This window comes from Excalfactoria chinensis, chromosome 3 (assembly GCF_039878825.1).
Source record: "Excalfactoria chinensis isolate bCotChi1 chromosome 3, bCotChi1.hap2, whole genome shotgun sequence".
In the NCBI taxonomy this organism is placed as follows: Eukaryota; Metazoa; Chordata; class Aves; order Galliformes; family Phasianidae; genus Excalfactoria; species Excalfactoria chinensis.
Genome location: NC_092827.1, coordinates 81,458,605 through 81,481,182, shown reverse-complemented (window position 1 = coordinate 81,481,182; position 22,578 = coordinate 81,458,605). Strand labels below are relative to the sequence as shown.

General features: G+C 38.3%; 1 protein-coding gene across 1 annotated transcript; it reads left to right on the top strand.

Annotated features, from left to right (window-relative positions):
- The first annotated feature begins 1,930 nt into the window (after positions 1-1,930).
- Positions 1,931-22,358, top strand: DYNC2LI1 (dynein cytoplasmic 2 light intermediate chain 1). The gene is made up of 13 exons (XM_072333044.1): positions 1,931-2,199; positions 2,445-2,562; positions 3,439-3,473; positions 4,005-4,074; positions 5,616-5,704; positions 7,526-7,712; positions 9,526-9,594; positions 10,534-10,611; positions 11,201-11,277; positions 11,631-11,701; positions 12,098-12,195; positions 13,596-13,688; positions 20,808-22,358. Exons 1-13 carry the CDS (start codon positions 2,006-2,008, stop codon positions 20,871-20,873), a joined length of 1,245 nt encoding a protein of 414 aa, XP_072189145.1. The 5' UTR covers positions 1,931-2,005; the 3' UTR covers positions 20,874-22,358.
- The last annotated feature ends 220 nt before the right edge of the window (positions 22,359-22,578 follow it).

Here is a 22,578-nt window from a genome sequence, read left to right as displayed (position 1 = left end):
AGCTGAAATTATTTCTTGGATTATTATATGTATTATGCGTTAGGTCCTGAAGGAAGAAAACCATCCTTGCATAAAGGAATGAATCTGTTAAACCTTTAGGTAAAGATTTAACAGCCCATACAGCTTTAGTGAGATCCATTAGACATTAGAGTTAAAATTAACTAAGGTGATAAGTAATTCAGTGATAAGGAATTAAAAAGAAGTTATTATTTTACAGTTTCTTAGGGCAGTAAAGGAAATAAAATAAAGATGAAACTTTAAAGTACTGAAAACTCTAAATTCATTTCCAGATTGGGCTTCAGCAGAGCTTATTAATTGCAAACCCTTTACTTTGCTCTCAGCTCAGATTTGTACTGCAGTGTTTTCCAGATTTTGCCATAGAGCAAATAACTATAAAAATACTTTGGTCTTTAGCGTTACACTCCTGCTGTTGCAGTTATGTGTAACTAGATCACAGTTCCAGGAGTCATTCCCACATTCGTTCTTTTCTTTGGCAGGGTTTTTACCCCTTTCATCTGCCAATTGTAGATCGAGCATTGGCTTCATATAGCAAGATACCAGAAATGCCTAGTGGAAATGAAATTTATGGACAAAATATGTTTAGAAAGTCATCATGAAGACATGCTACCATACAACACTAAATAAAGGAGTTTCTGGATTTTCATGAACAATACCATGGTTTCTATAGAGGATAGCAAGTGCTTTAGAAGAGTCATGTAAAAAGCAGGAAGTGAATCAAGACAAGGGAACATACACGTTAAGACTTCTGGAACTGAAACTGCATGATTATGGAGGTCAAAACAGAGAAAATTGTTTTTAGAGATTAAGCATTACTTAAGGCCTGTCTCTTGCTACATAAACGTATGGGGAAGGATGAAGGAGTTGGGATGAATTCTGAGTTAATCATTATGCATAAGGCCTATTTACTGGTTTCAACTGAAACAGTAGGTAAGAGATTGTTTAACCTTGGTTTTTCTACCTCAGCTCCCTCAAGACACAAAGCAGCTACTCAAATACAGAAGGCCAGCTCCAGCTGCTCTTCTGGATTGTGGGTCACTTCCCTGACTGCTCACTCTTGTGGCTTGTCTGCTCAGGTTTACCTTCCTTCTACCTCCCTTTCCTAAGATGAGGTCATTCCACAGTTACACAGCAGCTGAGTTTATTAACAAGAGTGCCTAAGGCTGAAGTAAAATATTAAACTAGAAAATAACAGCCATCTGGGGGCCAGTTCTCTTTAGTGTTTTTGTCATGATGACTTAGATTGAAGGTATACCAAGTACATTTGCAGACAACTCTAAACTAGGGGCAGCTGTTGACACCCTGGAGAGCAGAGAGGCCTTGCTGCCATGCAAGGGGAGGGGCTGTCCTACTCTGCACTGCCTCACCTCCAGCACCGGGTGTGAGTTTGGGTGATACAGTGTAAGAAGGACATTAAGGGCTTGTCTTAAAGAGTGTCGCAAAGGCAGTGAAGTACCTAGAAAACAAGGTGTACGAGGAGCAGCCAGATTCAGCCTAGAGGAGCTGAGGGGAGGCTCATGGCGGCTGCAACCCCTCACAGGGGGAGGAGGGCAGCGCTGAGCTCTGCTGTGTGTGTCTGCGACAGGGCCCGAGAGGAGGGGCAGCTGGGGGTGAGGAACAGGGTCTGCGCCAGGGGGCGGTGGGCACAGCCCAGAGCTGCTGGAGCTCAAGGAGCACGCAGACACTGGCTGTGGGCTTTGTGTGGTGCTATGTGGAAGCAGAAGTGGGACTCCATGACCTTCGTGAGTCTCTTCAGCTCCGGCTCTATTAACAGTTCCCAGTTTGTCCATCTGTGCCCTCACGGCTAAAGCAGCGTGTGGCATTAAAACAAAAGCTCCAACCACCACCTGCTGACCACCCAGTGACTCCACCACCTCCGCTCAACCTACTCTCACCAGCTGCGCTCACTTCCACAAGGCACGTCGCCACACTCTGTAGCTCCAACACCGAAGCAGCAGGAACCAGCAAACGACTTCACGGACCAGATATGAGGAGAAAAAGCAGCGGGCCGCCCAGCCCCAAGAAAAAGGGCTGCGGGAGGGCGGAGCGGGGCACGGCTGAGAGCGGCCTCCGCCCCCTTCCGCTTCTCCCCGCGGAACTACAGCTCCCACAGCGCCCCGCGCCGTTCCCATGGCGACGGGCAGCCGGGCCCGGGCGGACAGCGGCGATGCCCAAGGCCGGGTGAGCGGGAGGCCCGCCGGAGCTTTGCGAAGGGGGCTCGGGGCCTCCCCCTGCCCCTCGGGGACACGGCATCGCCGCCGTGTGGGCGCTGGGTCCGGCGGGAGGGGAGATGGCTGTAAAAGGGCAGATTCGGCCTCTGCGGCTGTAACGTGGCGCGGGGGAAGCGGGGAGGGGGGCTGCCGTCCTCCTGCCGGGCGGCGGATTGTTCTTCTCTAACGGCGTGTCTGTTCTGTTTTCCCAACCAGCGATACTCTGTGGGATATCGCTAGAGATGAAGTAGAGAAGAGAGAAAACTCTGGCGACGATGGCAAGCGTGTGGAAGCTTGGGAAAAATCAGTGCTGTTTATGGGAAGCAAAAACGGGGTAATGCTGGTTATCGGGTGCGTTCTTTAAACACAGGTTGTGTTCGGGAAGAGATCTGACGTGTGGTGTTCGCTCAGCTCTTCAGAAGATGAGATGCTGTGAAGTTTCCCCTTGTGAAGAGCTAACTGGGAACAGAGCGACTTAAGTGCATTTCTGCCAGCCTTGCTGTGATTACAAGCACTGGTGTCTCGTTGCACACTGTGTCTGTATCAGGCAGAACTGAGCACACATCGTAAGAGATTGCAAGGTGGTGGTTCCAGAAACAGGAGGGAGAGTGACTTTGTACATGGGTAGATACTGATAGGATGAGGGGGAACGGTTTTAAACTAAAAGAAGGGAATTTTTTCACTGAGAGGATGACAAGGCAGTGGCACAGCTGCCGGGAGAGGCTGTGGTGCCCCATCCCTGCAGGCACTCAAGGCCAGTTTGGATGGGCCCTGGGCAGCTGAGCTGGTGGGCAGCCCTGTTCATGGCTTGGGGTTGGAAATGTGTGGACTTCATCTCCCTTCCAACCTAAAGCATTCTGTGATTCTAGGGTTCACGTGACCAAGGTTGTTTTATTGTCCTGTAAGTTTGCTTATTAGTAAGTCTGTATCTGTCACCTGTTAGTATTATTTACTTTTCAGAATAGAATTTGAATTTTAGAAGGATTGGTATCTGCACAGCCTCTAACTAGCAAGTAGAACAGCAGTGTAACTTCATTCTGATAGAAAGCTGGCAGTTAGTTTTCCACCATAAAGTTACAAACAATTACATGACTTTATACTTTTCAGATACTTCATAGTAGGAATATTACATCAATTAGTTTCACATAGTGAAAAAAGCTTATACCTTAATGACATTACAGCAGAGCAGTTCTTTGTTTTTAATTTCCAGGGGAAGACCACCATCATACTGAGGTGTCTTGAGAGGTACGTGTTAAGTGTTTTTCAGCTTTGGCTACCTAACGGATGATCGTAATAAAGGACATTATAAGGAAGAGTTACCAGTAAAAGAGAATTGTTTAAAATGTACCTGACTAGAAAAGGTAGTCATGTAATCTAGTTGATTACCTGCTGAGGTTTGATAATGAGATATAAGCCTTTTAATTTTGTTACAGTGTATTTTTTAGAATTTTACACGAGTGGTTATGTTGTGTGATAATTCATAATGCAAGTATACGGGTGTTGTCTATTGTGTCCAATTGATCACTTACAGATTGAACTTACTTCCCTTCGCTACTGACCCCTCCAGTTCTTTTCCCCAATATGAATGCTGTCTCTTCAGATGGGTGCTGCTCTTTCTCCTGTCTTGGGCAGAAGAAACACGTTGTATTAGAATGTCTTCTTCGTATTGCTGTTTCTAAGCTAAATTCTGAACTGACTGATAAATACAATGAAAGTAGAATTAACTTGATTTATTTAGAGCATCTTGACAAAATGAAATTATTTTCTCTTGGATAGGGAAGAGATTCCAAAGCCAACATTAGTTTTGGAGTATACCTTTGGGAGAAGGGCAAGGAGACACAATGCAGTGAGTACCCAGAAAGTTTAGTTTTATTTATGTATGTAGCTTATATTGCATGCATACATACACACACACACACACACACAGAGTAATATGTAGTTTATTTTCATCTTGGGAGTTTTTAGTTTATTAATTGGGGGGGGGAAGGGTTTTTTTAATTATCATTTTATTACAACTATTTTAATCTTTAATGTATTTCTCCCTATTGCTGGAATGCAATAGATCAAAGACCAAAGTATAACACAAAGAAATCAGTTTAATTTATGAAACCTACCTTGTTTGTCATGTTTGAGCGCTATTATCTTCCCATGGATGGAAGATGCACAGGATGCATACCCTGAACTTTAAAGACAAAGTGTGAAATGAGTATAAACCAATGAAGATGTTTACCACTGGATTTATGAGAGACATATTCATTGTAGATGATGTTAAATCATAATTAAGTTTTGGTTTATGTGTCAGTATCACTAACTTTGCTCTGCAGATTGTGCTAACAGGAATATTGAATTCATTCTCATCACTGCACAGCAGTGTCCAGCAGTAATAAGTTGCTGCAAGTAGTTGCCTTTGCTGTTACTGAAGCATGGAGTGGAAAATCTGAAAGATAAAATCACTTTAAACTTTTTGTGGAAGCTAAATGCACATATAAAGATTGATGGCTTCCAGTTGAGACCATTAGTCTTGAGCTGCAGTAAAAAAAGTAAAGAAGGATGAAAAGCCAATATATTTTTCAAAAATATTTATAATTCATCATGGTGCTTCCTGGCTTCTTTCATAGAATCACAGAATCATAGAATCACCAAGGTTGGAGAAGACCTAAAAGATCATCCAGTCCAACTGTTCACCAATCACCAATAGCTCCCACTAAACCATGTCCCTCAGTGCAGCATCCAGTCGTTCCTTGAACACCCCCAGGGTTGGTGACTCCACCACCTCCCTGGGCAGTCCATTCCAGTGCCTCATCAACCTTTGTGAGAAGTAATATTTCCTAATAGACAGCCTGAATCTCCCCTGGTGCAGCTTGAAACCATTCCCTCTGGTCCTATCACTAATGACACGAGAGAAGAAGCTAACCCCCAGCTCACTACAACCTCCCTTCAGGAAGTTTGCTCAAGAGAGCAATAAGGTCTCCCCTGAGCCTCCTCCAGGATGAACATTCCCAGCTCCTTAACCCTCTCCACATAAGGCCTGTGCTCCAGACCCCTCACCAGCTTTGTTGCCCTTTGAACACATTCCAGGGCCTCAATGTCTTTCTTGCAGTGAGGGCCCAAAACTGGACACAGTACTCGAGGTGCAGTCTCACCAGTGCTGTGTACAGTGCCTTAAAGTAGTCATTCATGGAGATTGCCATAGGCACACCAGGAGTCTTTAGTGTCCTATGGAATTTCTTCAGCATTTCTTGTTTGGTTTTGTTTTTTAGAATATGCTAATGAAATAGGATGTGCTGTTGTTCTGAGTCACTTGCACAAAGACTCAGCATACCAGAATCAATATTTCCTCTTGGTGTTTCGCGAATGCATGCATTTCTAACATAATCTATTTTGCAGCCCAAAGATGTAGCTCATTTTTGGGAAATAGGTGGTGGGACCTCATTACTGGAACTGATTCGAATACCAATCACTGCCAACAACATAAGGTAAGTGATTCATATTAAAATTTCAAAGTTCATTTCAGCTGCCTGTTGAGTGTAAGTCAATCTCTAGGCTGCTGATTATAGAAAATTCTTTCAGAATATTAGATAACATATTTGAGAGATTTTTTTTGTAAAAAAAAAGTAATACCATCAGTACTCAGCTTTGAACTTCCTTTTCACAATCCTCTCCTAACAAGACAAGTTCTTAGCAGTCTCTAAGAACAAGAGAAAGCAATAACATGAAGAAAATGGCCTTAAGTAGATAGAACAAGAAATGCAGACAAAGAAAAGATGTAGCCTCTTTTTATGCTTGTTGGATGAGCAGAAAAAGCAACTGGAGATGCAAAGAAAAAAAAATTGGTTTCCTACTTTAAATGCAGACACAGGAACCATCTCTGTGAGGAACAGTATGTTAGGGTGAAAGATGAGACAAAATATTACACATAAAACTGGACACTGGGTTATTAGGAAGTGAAGAGACCATCTGATAAGAGCAAGGTCAGACATGAGAGATGATGTTTCTGAAAGGAACTAAAACTGTCAAATTAATTACAAGAGAAGAGGAAATAACTTGGAGTGAATTAAGAGAATATAGTGAGAATAATCAGAATGACGGCATAGCATAGGAAGAAGAAATGTATAAAAGGTTGCAAGAAAAAGTAGCAATGGGGAAGATACAATTTCTGTTACATACATTGCTACTGCTCTGGCTATTGAGATAATGCTATTATTTAGTGAGGGACAAACACAGAAGAAAAGCACTTCCAGCTTATGAAATGTCTTATTGCTGGAAGGGCTTGGGGGAAATTCAACTATTTTTCAGATATCTGAATGAACTTAACTGAGCTTCACCTCAGAAGCTTATGAGAAGGGATCTTATCATGAGGATGATCTTAAGACTGATGAGAGGACAACATTATTCTGCAAGATCATCCTTGTTGACTTCAACATATGACTCAAAAATTTGACCATCTCAAGCTTTTCACTAGTTTTCTCACTCATCTGTACTAAAGCAATTTTCTTATGTAAAAGTTCCATTATCTATAGTTGCACCAATAAAATTTTCATCAGATTTTTTCCACAGCATTTGAAGGCAAAATCGGATATACGGTTTGCTTTGTAGTATTCCTGATAACCACTGTGGTCTGGAATCCCCTTTTTCATGTCATGATGGAACATGGGGGAAAAAAAAATTGCTAAATCCAGTGAATTTTTGGTGTTTGCAATGTCCCCCTTTAAACTTACACTCTAATGCTTTTGGAGTCTTGGGAGCCTGGTAGTTTGTAAGCATGCCTTGAGTACACTGACTTCTTCCATTTGTCTTTCAGAAGACCTTCTGATATACTTGATATACTCCTTTGAGGTTCCAGATAATTGGCACCATCCATCAGACAAAATGATTCCTTTAACCAGCTTTTTCTATGTAATCTGACAAAGGAATAATGAAAGTATCGGAATTTCGAATGCATTTGTGTTTGATAAAGGTTCTGTCCATTCACTAACTTTGCTTCAGCTGGGAGTGTTGAGTTCAGAGATGACATTCTTGTAAATGCCTCCAGAAGGAAAGTCGGATACATGCAATCTCCTGAAACTTCTGATGGAAAGTTACCAAAGTAATAGAACAAGAGATAATGGAGAGGTTTCTTCAGTGCTCAGGCCATACTTATAAAACAACTCTCTTTGCTCTCACATTCAATTCTATTTTAGCCTTTGTATTTTCATATTTGTTGCTTTCAGCATTTGTACCACATTTATGGCAGTGAAGGAAAAGGCCATTTGTCTCATGCATTGAAGATCTGAGCAGATAATGCCTTTTTTTAATAGGTCGTTTGCAGTAGTTCTTGTATTGGATCTGTCCAAACCTAATGAACTCTGGATGACTATGGAGAATCTTCTGCAGGCCACCAGAAACCATGTGAATAAAATTGTAGCCAAACTGGAAAAGACAGATCCTGAAGTAGCTGCTGAAATTAAGCAGAAGATGCAGAACAATCTACAGAGGGATCATCCAGTAAGTTACTTCTAATATTTTCTCCAGATGTCACGGGCCTTTATACAGTTAAAGATAATGCTTTTCAAAATGATAAACAACTCTTTTAGATTTTTCTGCATGACTGAAAATCCATTTGATGTAGATGAACCTGTTCACTGGAAAATTATAGCAATTTAATAAAAATTCAATAAGAGCAGAAACAAGGAAAGAAGGTTTCTTATATCTTTTTGTTAGATATCTAATGTGATTGTTATGGCATGTTACACCAATCAAAAGAAATAGTTTTAGAGTAGCAGTTTGCTTTTTTCCCCCCTCATCTTTTTAAAATGAAGATGAAAACTAGAATGTACAAAAGTCATCTAGCAAGAGACTAGCTGAAGGTACAAATTTAAGCAAAGAATATAGTTATAACAGCCATCAACATGACTATATACTTTGCATTTATTTAAATGTCTATCACAAACTCAATGCCTTTTGATAATCTGACAACTAATTAAATTATAAAGTTTCAGAAATGTTAACATCAGTCCTTTAAACATAATTGCTAACTAAATCTCTGGAAAAGCTAAACTAGATTATGCGCAATAGAAATGAAAAATCATTGTGCATGAAACCTCTGCAAATGTTGTGTATATATAATGGATAAATAAGTATTTAACAGTTCAAAGACTTGGCACATAAATCTAGTTACTGTAACTTCTAAAATGCTGCAATGTAGCAAGTACTTTTCAGTTTTTGAGCTAGGTAAGCAACTCCTCCATTTTTTGAGAGACCAATATAAGCAATGTTCAGTGGATTTAGAGTATGGCGTCTGAGTTCTGCTGGGTAATAATTTCTGTTTTTACTTTTCAAGAAGGCATTTCGCAAAAAGAAAATACCTACAAGCGCAATTGGCAACAAATCATGGCTGCAATGTCAAGCTTACAAAAAGGGCTTATCAACTGGAAAACTGCTCACATTTTTCAATAAGAATGAGAAAAATGCTTCTAATGGTTTAGAAGACTCATTACCCTGCAGGGAACACTGTCATACCTTCTAAAACCTCCATTCCATCTTCATTATCATAAGCAACAGACCCAAACAAAATATTCTGTTACTGCTGGGTTCTCATTAAACTTTCTACGTCAGTTTTGTGGGAGGAAATATCATCATTTACAGTCAGAAAACTATTTGCTCTTTTATAGACCTTGTTTAGGTGGGTGGGGTGTCACTTTTAATGTTTCTGGTGTTTGTTTTTTATTAGTTAAGGAATTAACACTTTGGTTATTTATTTTTTATCGAGTTCTCCGTTTTATGTAACAAACTATATAGAAGGTTTTGCCTTGACAATGTAGGAATGCAGCAATCATTTTTCCCTTCACAGTACAGGATTTCCTGTATTTGCAGCTTCCTGCCAATTAGTCTGTCATTTAGTCTATGTGAGGTAACCACTTTAGAAGTTAGCAGTTCAATCTGCTCCAACCTATATATTTTCCACTCTGCTGCAACCAAAGCAGTTTGACGATTTCATCTCATGAATGAGAGGGGTTCTGTCTCATTTCACAAAGACTACATGAAAGTCCTCCAGATAACTAGAGAATTATTGTTATCTGTTTGTTAAAACTTGGACCCGATGTTAACCACCTAAGTTACATCTGCGCCTCCAGAACTACTGTAATCCATTGGTGTCAACTTGGAGAATGTGGCATGGATTGAAGTTTATTCATTCCACTTAAGGTTCTGAAAAAACCCTCATCTCCTTTGAATTAATTTTAACCCCTTTCAGTTGCTTTAACTATTACAATCTTCTATAACTTGCTTACACTGCTTAACCATTACATCCGTTTCATAGGATTATGATTTGGTTGACCCTTTTCCAATACCCTTGGTGATTATTGGAAGCAAATACGATATATTTCATGTAAGTAATCTTTTACAGTTGTGACAGTAAGTTGCCATTTTGTTCTGCACCTGTTTTCAAAGTTTTTTTTACAGTCAAATGAGTCATCACACCTTTTGGTGGGAGAGGAAAAAACGTACTGCTGGGTTCTCTCCCAGCCCAAGCAAATACATACCCACTTCCCAAGTAGCACTTGATCATGAGAAGCTAGAAGAGGATGTATGAATTTTAGCTACTGTACTGGCAACTTGTGCTTACCTGGATGACTACACGGTACATTGGTGCTAGGCCACATCAGAGTCACTTTATTTTTATTATTAAGTACCATGCATTCTTTCATCCTGAGCCCTGACCACTCTAAAAACCAGTGACTGTCATGTAATGAACACAGAATAACAGCCCGGTTCCATTGGAGCCTGTGGGCAGACCGCTGGAGGCCTCAGTGGAACAGATTTTCATCCATCTGTATGATCTTGCGTTAAAGGAACATAAATTCAATGATATTTTTGTGCAACTTTCAAATCTTGTAGTTATTAGAATTTAAAGAGCATATAGCCGAACATTTTCTGAAAGTTAAATGTTCTCACAAAATTAAGTAAATACAGATTCGTTGAGAAGCCAGGATTTCTTCGGTTCTAGAATTTCAAGAAGTAGGAAACAAATCAATTGGAAATTGAATACATATTCCCAATTAAAAACTTTTCTGGACTAACACATTGCCAGAATTAGGCTCCCTCTGAAAAAAAAAAAAAAGAAACAAAGCGAAATTGTGACATTTCCTTTCAGAGTAGGCTGTTACTGATTCTGTCTTGAGATATAATTATGCTGACAGCTGAACACCTCATATCGTGCAGCCTAAGTGCACTGCAGTTTAAAGAAAAAGAGAAAAGTTCTATCTGTGATGTTTTGGAGTTTTTTGTTTCTAACGCATGTGTTCCAATAACAACTTTTGTTTTTTAGGAGTTTGACTCTGAAATGAGGAAAATAATCAGCAGGACACTTCGATTTGTTTCGCATTATTATGGCGCATCACTGGTGGTATTTGTATTCACTTACTAATTAAGAAATAATGAGATGAGTGATTCCTGTGCTACAAAATATTTTAAAAAATAGAAATAAAAAATCCTAGAAAAGACAGAGTTTAATTAGCTTTACAGTCGCTTTCTTAATGAGATAGTTTGTAAATTAGGTTACAGGTATTGTCAGTGGATGGATGAATACCCATTGTATGCAAAATACCTAATGCATTGTGTCAGAAAAAACTAAAAATGTGGCTATCTGTTAGCAAACTCAGTTCATCATCTCCTGAATAAAGGCAGAAATCTTTATGATCAGGTTCACAACACAAACCAGCTGCCTCTTAGGCTTCCTTTACATCAGAATGTGCTTATAACTTTATCAGCCATCATTTCTGTTAACCCATTTTGTGACAGTGGCTTATTTTAGTTGCTGAACAGCTTCTGTTTGTTTATATTATTTACTCTAGTAAATCCAATAAGCATACACAATTTTTTTTTGACGTCAGGAATTAGCCAAGCTCTATCCAAAATAGTCTATGCAGATGATACTGTGCAGTATTTCTGTGATGGAATGTCATAATGTATATTTTTTTTTCTAATTCATTTAGTTTACCAGTAAATCTGAGGCTCTCCTGCTGAAAGCTCGTGCTCTTATTAATCACTTGGCATTTGGCTACGATAGAAGGTAACAGTGATCATCTAGCTATTGAATGTCTTGCCCAGAGTCTATAAAACCATTGACTGAAAATACTTGGATGACCAAAACTTCTGTTTTCTTCGTAATAAGATCACCTCTGCAAAATTCTTGTTTGTGGAATTTTAGTCCTGCCTCAGCTGCTCATCTCTGCACAGGATAGTAGTAACTCTTGATTATATTCCCTAAGCTGGCAGAATGGAAATGTAATCACCATGTTATAGATTTTTGCTTCCATGTATTGCTTTGCAAAGCCCAATACGAGTCTATTCTTAGCTACAATAATGTAATTATTAGTTTATTACTAAATGTTCTCTTTAACATGTTTTCTTTTTTCTGTTTAGCAAGTCCGTATCAGTGGATCACAACAAACCACTATTTATCCCAGCAGGCCTGGATTCACTGAGCCAAATAGGTTAGGACATTTGATGTTCATTGTGTTTGTTGTTTAATTGGTTTAGAAAGTGAGAAAAATATATTAAGCTGTTACAAGATAAGCACTCTGTCTGTTTTGACTCCTCGTTGAAGCAAATGGTGTGGAAAATGTTAAACTGCGATTCAGTATTTATATTATTGAGAATTACTTTAGGTAGCTTACTGAAGTGTCAGGACTACCTCAAATAGTAAGCTACAAACAACATTTGTTCTAAAAGAAAATGTAACATAGAATGCCTCCCAGACTATTTGTAGCAGCTTTTCACAGTAGAAGGTAAAGTATTAAAGTAGCTGGATCAGTATCCAAAACTATTCAGTAATTCATGTTGTTACAATAACATGCTTGTATTATTTTGTGTTGTGCTGTTATCATTAGGGCCACCACCCACCTCTGACAGCAGCATTGGAAGGATGCGTGCAAACACACCTTTAGAACTGTGGAAGAAAGTGTTTGAGAAGACATTTCCTCCCAAGGTAGGTGTTTACACGTCTGCTGCAGATTCTTTCCTCCTAGAATAGCAGTAATATTACTACTAATTATTGCTTTTCCAGTCCAATGACTGGACAGCACAGCTAGCAATAATTATTGGATATGGGATGTGAATATTTAAATTCAGTCTCTGAAGTCCGGCACAGGACTCGGTTTTGACCATAACTTTAACACTCTACCAGTTATTCTAATCAGCAGGTAGATATAACTGCCAGAAAGCAATTCATTAATCATTTGGCCTCTCCAGATAATCGTTTCTGGGCAACCGGAAAGGGCACTTTGTACTTCTGTGCCATACATCATGGAACCTTAGCAGATGCTGTCTGAAGTTAGATACTCTGTCCCTTTCTAAAGGGTAAGATAACTCAGAGTAGCAATCCTTTACTCAGAAAACAGTAGCATTTACCCCCTTTAACGGTACAGCTAACACTGTTTTTAGATGTGTCTGAAGACATTCCTCATCTTGCAAGTCCCGTCAGTGAAATTTCCATTCTTCTGTTTTAGTTCCAAAATATGCTTTGAGCTTCAAAGGTGTTTTAGTACAATGAGAATTCCCTTTGTTTTACGATAGCTTTAATTCTGCTTTATTTTATTCTGTTATTTGTATGGTTAACTACTTACTACTTTCCATTTGTTACAACTGCAGAGAAACACGTGGTGCAAAGTCTAAAGAAACCTTATTTAAAAGTTTTCTGTTAGTGTATTTTCTTCTTTGGAATTAAATGTATCATTCTCTGAAGTCTAGTAAATGAAATTTCAGAACAGGCCAAACAGTAGTAAGAAAGTGTTTCACGGATACTGAAATAACGCTTCTGGCAGCCTTAAATGAAGCACTGTCTTGAGTATTAAAATCACTGAAATGCATATCCTTACCTACACCCAAATGTCATGGGCCAGAAAGGATTTTTGCATTCTGAGGAGAGAATAATAAACATCTACCAGATAAAGATTTTATTTCCTATAAGTTCTAACTGCACTATTACTTTCTTAACATTTTACCAAACCAAGATAATATGTTGTATTGCTTTACTTGATCCATATCCTATAGTGCAATGTTTGTCCTTAAATGCAAGATTTTAATACCTTTCTATTACAAGCAAAATGCTTCCATCTTATCAGGTGACCTTGCCAGGAGTTATATCTATCTCCTCTCTGACCACAAAGCCCCCTGGGGAATGTAGTTCTTCTCTTCTGGACAGGTACCAGGAACTGGAACATTAACACTTTAACTCCAAGTGCACTACGTGATGTTATGATATGGAATACCAGTAACCAAAATATCATAAAACCATGACAGTATATCACTGCATATTCTTGGGAAGGGAACAGAAGGTAAAATAAGATAAAATTTACCTTGTGTGTTTCTCTCATTGCTTCCTCTAAGGGTTTCGGTGATTTACAAGATAGGAAGGACCCTGCACAGGATTCGCAATGTGCTGAATATGAAGTTGATGTCATGAGAGCTCAGAAAAACCAGGTGTGTGCTTGTTCTTCAATTGCTCTTCACAATCAGGTATTCCAGAAACACTGGCATTGTGGAAGTAACTGTAGAATATACTTGTATTGTCCTTTTGTCTTTGCGTAACTTCTGCTTTACTTCAAGGACTCTTTTACACAAAGATATACTGTCGTTTTTTTTTTTACTGGTAGACACTTTGCAGGTGGAGTGTTGTTAGATCTCCAGCTTTTGGCTCTTCGCTTTAGAGGTGAATGATTCAACCATTTCCTCTCTCTCGTCCAGAATTATTTCACTAAAAATAAGGTAGTTTTATAGATAAATTCTGTGGTGAAATAGGCTAAGGTCAATGCCCTATCAATATATACCTCCCACGAGTAGAAATGTAGGCTTAATCAGTATTAGGGGTACAAGTCTGTCAAACTTAATCCAATATTTATACATTTGTCTTATTTTGGAAGGAATATTGCATACTTCATTGGAAAACTCTCTATTTCTTGAACATTCACAAAGGCTGTAAACTTACTTATAGTTACCTGATCCAAAGAAATGCATTAATAACGTGAAAGAATAAAGTGATTTTAAGAATCCCACACAACCCAAACTTGCACATTGCCTATAACGTCCTGTTAATGTAGGCATCAGTTCTGAATTTCTGTTATGTCAAAAGCGGTCTAAGAAATCATCAACGATTGTAAAGCACATTGCTTTTGGAATTCATAATGCAATCTTATGCCCAGTATAACTATGTGGTATATGAAGTTATTTTTAGATGATAGTAACATCTTGCAAAAGAAGTTGCTTGTCTGTGTTGATTACATCGTGCAGGAACTTATTAATTTTTCTGTTTTTAAACCAAAGAGAAAGGCTTTTAGAACATTAATCTGTTCAAGGACATCGGAAACCAAAGTAGTTTCTTTTAGTTGGACTACTACAAGTAATTCGAGCATTAAAGAGAAAATTACTTTTGTTATCTGCACCTATTTTCTAAACTTCTCTCTAATAAAGTTCGATTATTACAAGATTATTTGCACATTATTCAAATGTTTTATTCTCAAAGAACATCATTCAATTTGAAATGCACCGAGACAGCAACATGCATCTTTAAAACACAACACAAACCAAAACAAAGCCCCGGCAACGTGCTTAACCATCTTGAGATATCTTTGAATTTTCCACTTATATGAAAAGCGGCACAAAAATCCAGTTTTTAAAGGAAAACATTAAATGTATCATAGTGCGAAGGTCCAAAAGGTAATGCCAGCCCTGTCTATTATTTAGGAAGAACAATATATTGAAATGTTCATTATGCGGCATGTTGGTCATGAAATCATAATGCGATATGAAAGTTTCATATCATGCCAGGGTATGTTTTAAAATCATTTTAGTTCATTTTACTTTCCAGGACACACTCCGTTAATGTGCCACTTGGACTGTAGGTTTGTGTGTTTACCTCAAAGATAAGCTTTAAAGGAGAACACAGAAATATTGGAACAAGAAAAGTAAAATAGTATCTGATAAAACAATTAGCACACCTGACTGAAATTCTGGCCTTAGGTGGGACTGCTACGTAATATGTGATTGATTTATAGATCATCAAAGCAATATAAAGCTTAATAAAATCAAGACTGTTTCCTCTACTACCTTCCACCAGTGAGGAAGTGTCCTAGCACCAGCCTGTCTCTAAGTAATTCCATATGGTTTGCTAAGGGAGAGAGATGGCAGAGTTTGTGTGCATCTGGGGTCTGTGGAGAAATAAATGTGTCTTTTCAGCATTGGCTGTGATGATTCTTAATGTAAAATTAGCTGTGAGAAGGATAGACTCTTTTAGAACGGATTATTCTGCTTCCTTATTATTTGCAGAGTTAAGGATGAGACCTACCACTCTATCACTGTGTGGCTACCTTTTCCATGCTGTGCCTTTGTTCTACATATACTCTCTACCTTTCTCAACCGTGTCTTTTCAAAATTCTTTTCCTGGTTTTTAAACCACAGACGTTATTTGCAGACTTATATAAACTAATGCTCTTGTAATTGTTTACTTCTTTTTCTCATGCTCTGGAGTAATGCTCTGAGAGAATAAAGCATGTAGGACCTTTTTGAGATCTCCATAGAGGATCTCAAGAATTTTTTATTCTTTTTATCAGGACATTTAACTGTAGCTTTGTTCACAGAAGCAAACGTTAAAGCTGACCTTGAGCTCAGGGAATTGGATAGTCTCCCAGTTAGGTTCTTTAAAGTCAATGTCAAAGTACCAACAGGTCACTGTTACGCAAAATTTAAGTGTTAGGGCTTGGTAGATAGGTGGTGTCTTTCAATGTCAGCTTACAAGTAATGGCACCATATCTTCAAGAACAAAGCTGTAAAGCCTTAAACGGAAGAAAGGAGGGCTGGGGTGGAAAAAGCAACAACACTGCACGTATGAAATAGACTTGAAATAAAATTATGGACATTTATCTGCAGTAAGATTAGAAGTATATTCTGTCACTAATCCTCCCTTGGGTCATGCAAGCACCAGACTTGTCTATCTGTAGATTTATTTTATTACTATTTTTCTTCTAAATTCTGCATCAAAACCAACCCTGTCACTCACAAAATGTGGTTCTAAAACATCTGTCCTGTGTTGCACTAATGAGCCAATGAACCACAATTGGTGTCATCTTTGGTGTGAGATCCACCACTGTTATTCACACCACATCAGTATCTGATTGTGGTTGGGATCAGTCAGTCACACATCGGCCAACATGAGAACCAGCCATATTTTTCTCAACATATTGTCCTACTACGAGCAGATTGCAGAACTTCTGGAGAGCACTTCAGTCATTAAACAAAACAGAAGATTTCATGCTGTGCAGTGAACCTCCTATCTAGTGCCAGTGGGCAAAGGGCTCTGACACTCACCTATACAGCAGGAGCATCTTCTGTTTTCTCCAGAGAAGTGCTGGTCTTCATGTGAAAAAGATTCTATAGAGTGTTGATACAGCTGCCAAGAGTAACCTTTCTTGTTTTTGCATAGACATACCCAACTGGGTACAACACAGGAGTTTTAGTGTTGGTTTAAGAGCCTAATTAGAGCACAGTTATTAAACTTCTACAGAATCTTCGTTGCTTATTTTAATCCTTGTTTCAGTACTTGTTTCTTTTTACTGTGTTCCAGACCAAGTTCAGTAAGAAACCACATTTAAAAAAGACAGTTAAAGTCACGATACCAGTCCCTTAGAACTGAGGGAATGCAGCAATTAAGGCTTTTCCTGCAGTCGTAATTTTACTCCTTGTTTGTAGCCATTATGGTATTGTCTTTAATTACATGATCATATACTATTTTGCTGATGTCTCAGTTCAGTTGTTCGGTATTTCTTTTCATTATACTCATTCTTTGTGTACCTTATTTCTCAACCTGCCATTCAGACACTTCAGTGAACACAGAAGTATTAATTTTTTTTTTCTCTGCGAATGTGTGGTAATGTTATCTTATCTGAGTGCCTCACAAACATCAGTTAAGTCTTTCTTCTCACTCCCTCTATGAGATAGCTGGGATCTTCCTCATTTGACAGCTGATGAATTTATACCAATACAGAAGTACAGAAGCACTGAGGTTAAAAAATATATATATAAAAGAAAGGGGGAAAAAAACCCATCACTTTTAGCCAGAGTTGAGGCTTTTAGGACAAGTTGCTGGCACACCAATAACATTTAAAACGTTCTGAGCACACTGAAGGCAATTATTCATTCTGTAAATCTGATCTGTATGATGTACAATTGGTTCTCAGGAAAAAACAACAACAACAAAACAAGGAAGCTTAATTCTAGTTGTGATCATTTGGGCTTACCCGGAAGTTTGTGCTTTGGTAGGATGTCCTTCTAGTCTGGAGAGAAGATCTCTTCTGCGATCATGGAGTTACAGTAGCTGATGTTTGTAGTATACGGCTTCATGAGCAGGAAGGGTTTGTCAGAAAGGCCTCCAAAGCGATCTGCAAGTTGTATTGGAAAGATTTTTCCCACCTTTTTCCCTTGCTCATCTTTGGGGATTTGTTTTGCTTTCTGTTTTACACCAAAACTAACGCAATACGCTCTCCAGACAGTGTTTGTCCTCCTGAGTCAGTGCATCTGTTAAAGGTTCTTTTCTGTATTTTTCCCCATATCATCCTCTTTATTTCTTTGCTCTCATTTCACTTTGAATAAAGGTAGTCTTCCTTTGATGTGCCTCTTAAGCGTGCAGCAAAAGGAGAAATACGTACTGCTTTATGTGGAGGAATAGCTACACTGCTTTAATACATGCTGGTTTTAAGCGAATTGACTTGGAGCTAACTGAAATTACAGCAAAATAACCTCAGCTGAATGATCCACCTGTCTTGAAACTCTTAGTCAGAAGGGATACGTTTGTAAGGCTGATTATTTAGGCAACCAACACCTGTAGAAGTGACCTTACAGATTGGTCTTCACATGTCAGGCTTCTTAATTTATTTTCACCTCTTTCTGTGGCTGTTGAGAAAGCTGTTAGAACTGAAGTTATTTCCTTAGCATCAAACAGGATACATTTACTTCTTAAAATATCCCAGCATTCCCTCTACTTCTACTACCAAACTGCTGGAAGTTTGCCCACAGTTCAGACCAGGGGCAGATCGCAGTTACTTTGTTAATAGTGAAGGAATGAAATACTGAGTACAGACTGGCTTACAGATGGAACAGTATGCATGGACTTGTATTTAATAATGCAACTTAATACATTTAGACACAGTTCGTTCTGCAGCAGTCATCGGTGAGCAAGCTGTAAAACTCAATGCTTGCAAGCATCGGAAGGATATGTACTAATTAAAAAATCCTCTTATTGCTCATAAACCTGTGGTGCTTCTGATAGCTTTGCACTGCTGGTGGAGCTGCTGAAATTACTGCCTGAAAGAGAAAATTCAATGACACTTCCTCACAGCTTTTAGGCAACGATTTTTCTGTTGCTCCTCTTGAGCAATTTTGTGGGTCTCCACTGCATTGATACTAATCAGTCACTGCTTTACGTCCAGCCCTTTTCCTTCCTTACCGCTTCTCCCCCTCCTATTGTTTTTCTCATCACTCCAAGCTACTTCAGTAGCTGTACAACCACAGGTGCATAGATGTTATTTTTTGTGATTCTTGGGGGCTGGCTTTACTTTTTTGCTTTGGCAGATAATTTTAATATGTATTTTGTCTCTCTTTTTGGTTTGAATTTCCAAAAGGATGAATGGGATGAATGTCCTTTTCTGCTTAAAGCAGTTTGGGAAGAGGAGCTCCTGGATGCTAAGTAAGCTTAGGAGCAAGAAAATAAATACATTGAAACCTCACTGAAAGAGTTGTACTACTCCTGAATAAGAATAGATCTTTCAAAGCTCATACAAAAAGCTGCTGGGTTAATTTCTCCTTAAGTGGTTGTGGTAGGCAGCCTACTGTATTGCCCCATTAGCATGAATTCCTCAATAAACAATGGAAATGACTAGTAAAAAAGAGTTTTTCCTGCTCAGTCCTGTTCATAGCAGTATATTTGCACGGCCTGATTCAGAATCTCAACAGATCATAGAGCTGTCTAAACGCAGACATTTGCTTTTAGAAGCTTTTTGGGTAACCCATTTTATATCTGACCTTCAGCTGTGATTCAGAACACACATCCAGCTTGTTTCTTCAGTTACACAGAAAACACAAAATATCACCATCTTAGAAGACCTTCCTGGCACATTTATTGCAATACAGAACTTCATAGTGCAGGCAGATTGTAGCAACAATGAGTCAAAGTTATGTGTAATTAATTGAACTCGATGCAGAGTTCCAGTATAATTACATTTTGTGTGTGTGTTGTAGTTAACAGAGAGTTGATGTGTTCTTCTAAGTAAGGCAGAACGCCCTTTTTTCATTGCAAGTAGCATGTGGTTACGTCTAACAGTTACTTCATTAAAGCAAGTATCGTTTCACACTTAAGTGAACAAAAAGCAATGATGGTGCATTTCAAATAGCTTTTTCATGGGGAAAAAAAAAATCAGAAACAATTTCTAACAGTATAACACCGAGCTATAAAATCCTGAAAATGAAACTGTTTTTTGCAGCGTTGCTGGAACCTTCTGTTACCAGCTTAAGGATTCCCAGTAGCATTATTTATTTGACTGAAATGAGGTCATTTCCTTACCTTGCTGGCATTCCACTGGTGTCACATACCCCACAATACAGACTGCCCCGTGCTTCACACCTAATTTACACTATTTGTGTCTTCACAATCTGAGCCTCTGTTTGACTTTAATAATCTAATTATCATCTAGGAGATGTGTAATTGTAATTCCCACATTGGATTTGCATTTTACTTCTACACACAGGTGTAAGTATTTCAATCTACTGAACAGTAGCACCTGAAACATGTTTGTTTTTTTTTTAAACTACTAATTGAAATATATATATCAAAAATGTAAAGCTTTGACCTCATAAACAACCACTGCATTCCTCCAAAATACATTTCTGCTTCCTGCTGTCTGGAGAAGATTGTGAAAGGCAGCAAAGGCAAAATGCAGCTTAAACTTCCACAGCAGGGCCACTAAGGGAACACCTTCCATGTGTATATCATGCATATTCTTAGTATATCTGGTTTCAGTTCTGTGGGGATTTCTAACACAGTGTACAAGATTTCAATGGTTCAGCCCTGTGCTTAAAAAAAAAGTAACATTTATTTGCCGTATTGTTAAGGAATTGCCAATCCATTTTGTTCCTTAAGAGGCCTTGACTTGGACGCTTGGTTTGTGTGACAAAGGAGTTTTTATTCAGTAATTCTGTTTTCTGTTCTTAAAAGACATGTACTGATATATTGTAGTATGATCATGCAGAGCCTGGCTTCTCCCACCTGAATGTCTAAGGGTCCCAACTTTCTTCTACCTTACAAAGCAGGTGTCAAGGCAAAAAATAATAATGATATAAACAAATCAATCTAGCTTCCTATGTCTTTATGTGAGAGCAGATGTATCAAATGCCAAACGTTCAGTATTATTTTGTTAGAAATAACAACCATCTAGTTATTTTTTTTCTACAGTGACTAATCTTTGTACACGTTTTAATCGGTGAGGTGGCTCATTTATCTAATCGCGTTTAGTCATGAGGATACTCAGTTAATATCTGTATATATTTCTTTTTCAGGAACTTGAACAATACAAAAGAAATGCCTCCAAGTCCTGGAAAGAAATGGATTTTGATCCCGATTGATGAGCTGCTGGAGGTTTCCTAAGTGGCACATTTGCAGGATTTGAATATGAAGGTGGCATCAGTCGGTCCTATCTGCTTTAGAATTTGTAACAAATTACTCAATGTTTGGGGTTGGTTTTATTTTTGAATAGTACTGCCCTAATTATGTGTGTAAATGCACACGAGTTTTCACACCCAGACTATGAACTGCATGGTTAAGTACACCAAGCATCTTCAAAACCAAATCTTCAGAATGCATTTCCATCATAATTTGACCTATCTGAACAGTTCCAGAAAAATGTGCAGAACAAAATAGAATGTAAAACAATTTTGACCTGATCTTAAATTTAGAAATCTTCTTTATCTCAGCTTCAATATCATAAAGTTTGATTCTTCCTCTGCTGCGTTTCAGTGCCTTGGCACAGAATTCAAAACAAGACGGTTCTGTCAAATATTCCAATGCTTGAAGTCATTCTAAGAGATCTGAGAAATATCTGGTTAGTGGTGGGAGTTCAATGAATTCTCATTCATCCTAAGCAAGAGAAAAGCAGACCTAAATATACACGGCTTTTTGTACATGGACTTCTTCCCTGCAGTCAGCTGGGCTGAGTCTTCTGAGAATAAGCAAGACAAGATCTGTGTTGAAGCTGGAGCTGGCTCTTGGGAGCTAAGACTTGTAGACTTGTTGGAGAGGAAATGTCTAAACAGGCACTTGACAAACCAGAATGCAAGAATATTCCCTGATGAACAACTCTCCACATAGGCATAAAAATGGCAAAGACAACCTAAATCTAACTAAATTTAAACTATTCCTTTTAAATATATTTTTTTTCATGTATTTGTTTAGTGAATTTTTTGTTCATGTAGCTTTTCTATCTGAGAATATTATACATACAAATGGTTAGAAGAAAATCTTTGCCTCACAGTTAAGTGAAAAGCTTGCATTAACTTGGGGTTTCCATACTTGTTAAAATGTGTATTATCTTAATACTGTAAATTAAACTAATTATTTTACTATGGAATTTAAAGTACAAGTAGACTTAACTCTGCAATAAATGATATGTTCACTGAATATGAAACAAAGCTTATGAATTTTGCACCTAGTAGGCTTTCAGTTTTGAGTTACTTGCTTCTATTTACTAATTGAATAAATTAACCCCTTTGATGTGTTAGTGAGCCCATGAGAATGATCTCCAGAGAAAGATGCAAGTCACATCTCTTTCAAGAAAAGGGAGACAACTATTATGTATGTTGTTCCCTAGATGAACTGATACTTTATTAATAAACAATCTTTTTTTCCCCCTAGTAATTCACAAGCTGCTTCCAAAACAAGATTTAGAACTGAATACCATGACGAAAGAGAAAATATAAATAACTTTAAACTGGCATTGCTTACAAAACAAAAACGTTTGGTAACTTCTATGTTGCTCAAAGATCTTGTACTCACGGATGCTGTGGTTGGGTAGGATGCATATGAATAAAGTGATTTCTTGATTCTGTCTTTTATTACAGTATTTGGTTTGTTCTCTTTCTAAAGTCCCACAGATGGTAACAAAACAAAGCTTACTGCTTTAACAACAATTCTAGAAGAAAGATCTGCTCAGCAATTCTCTCTCTCTGCTAATTGGTTTTTGACAAGAAGTACTGGGGAAAACATTGGAGCACCATTAGATACATTGTTGAAGAATGAACCATCTGCAGACTAAATCAAATTTTAAAAGAAATC

Coding starts and splice junctions, on each gene's coding strand:
- DYNC2LI1 (XM_072333044.1), top strand. CDS start 2,006: ATGAGGAGAAAAAGCAGCGGGCCGCCCAGCCCCAAGAAAAAGGGCTGC. Junction 4,075..5,615: donor GGGCAAGGAGACACAATGCA/GTGAGTACCCAG, acceptor TCTATTTTGCAG/CCCAAAGATGTAGCTCATTT. Junction 12,196..13,595: donor AGAAGACATTTCCTCCCAAG/GTAGGTGTTTAC, acceptor GCTTCCTCTAAG/GGTTTCGGTGATTTACAAGA.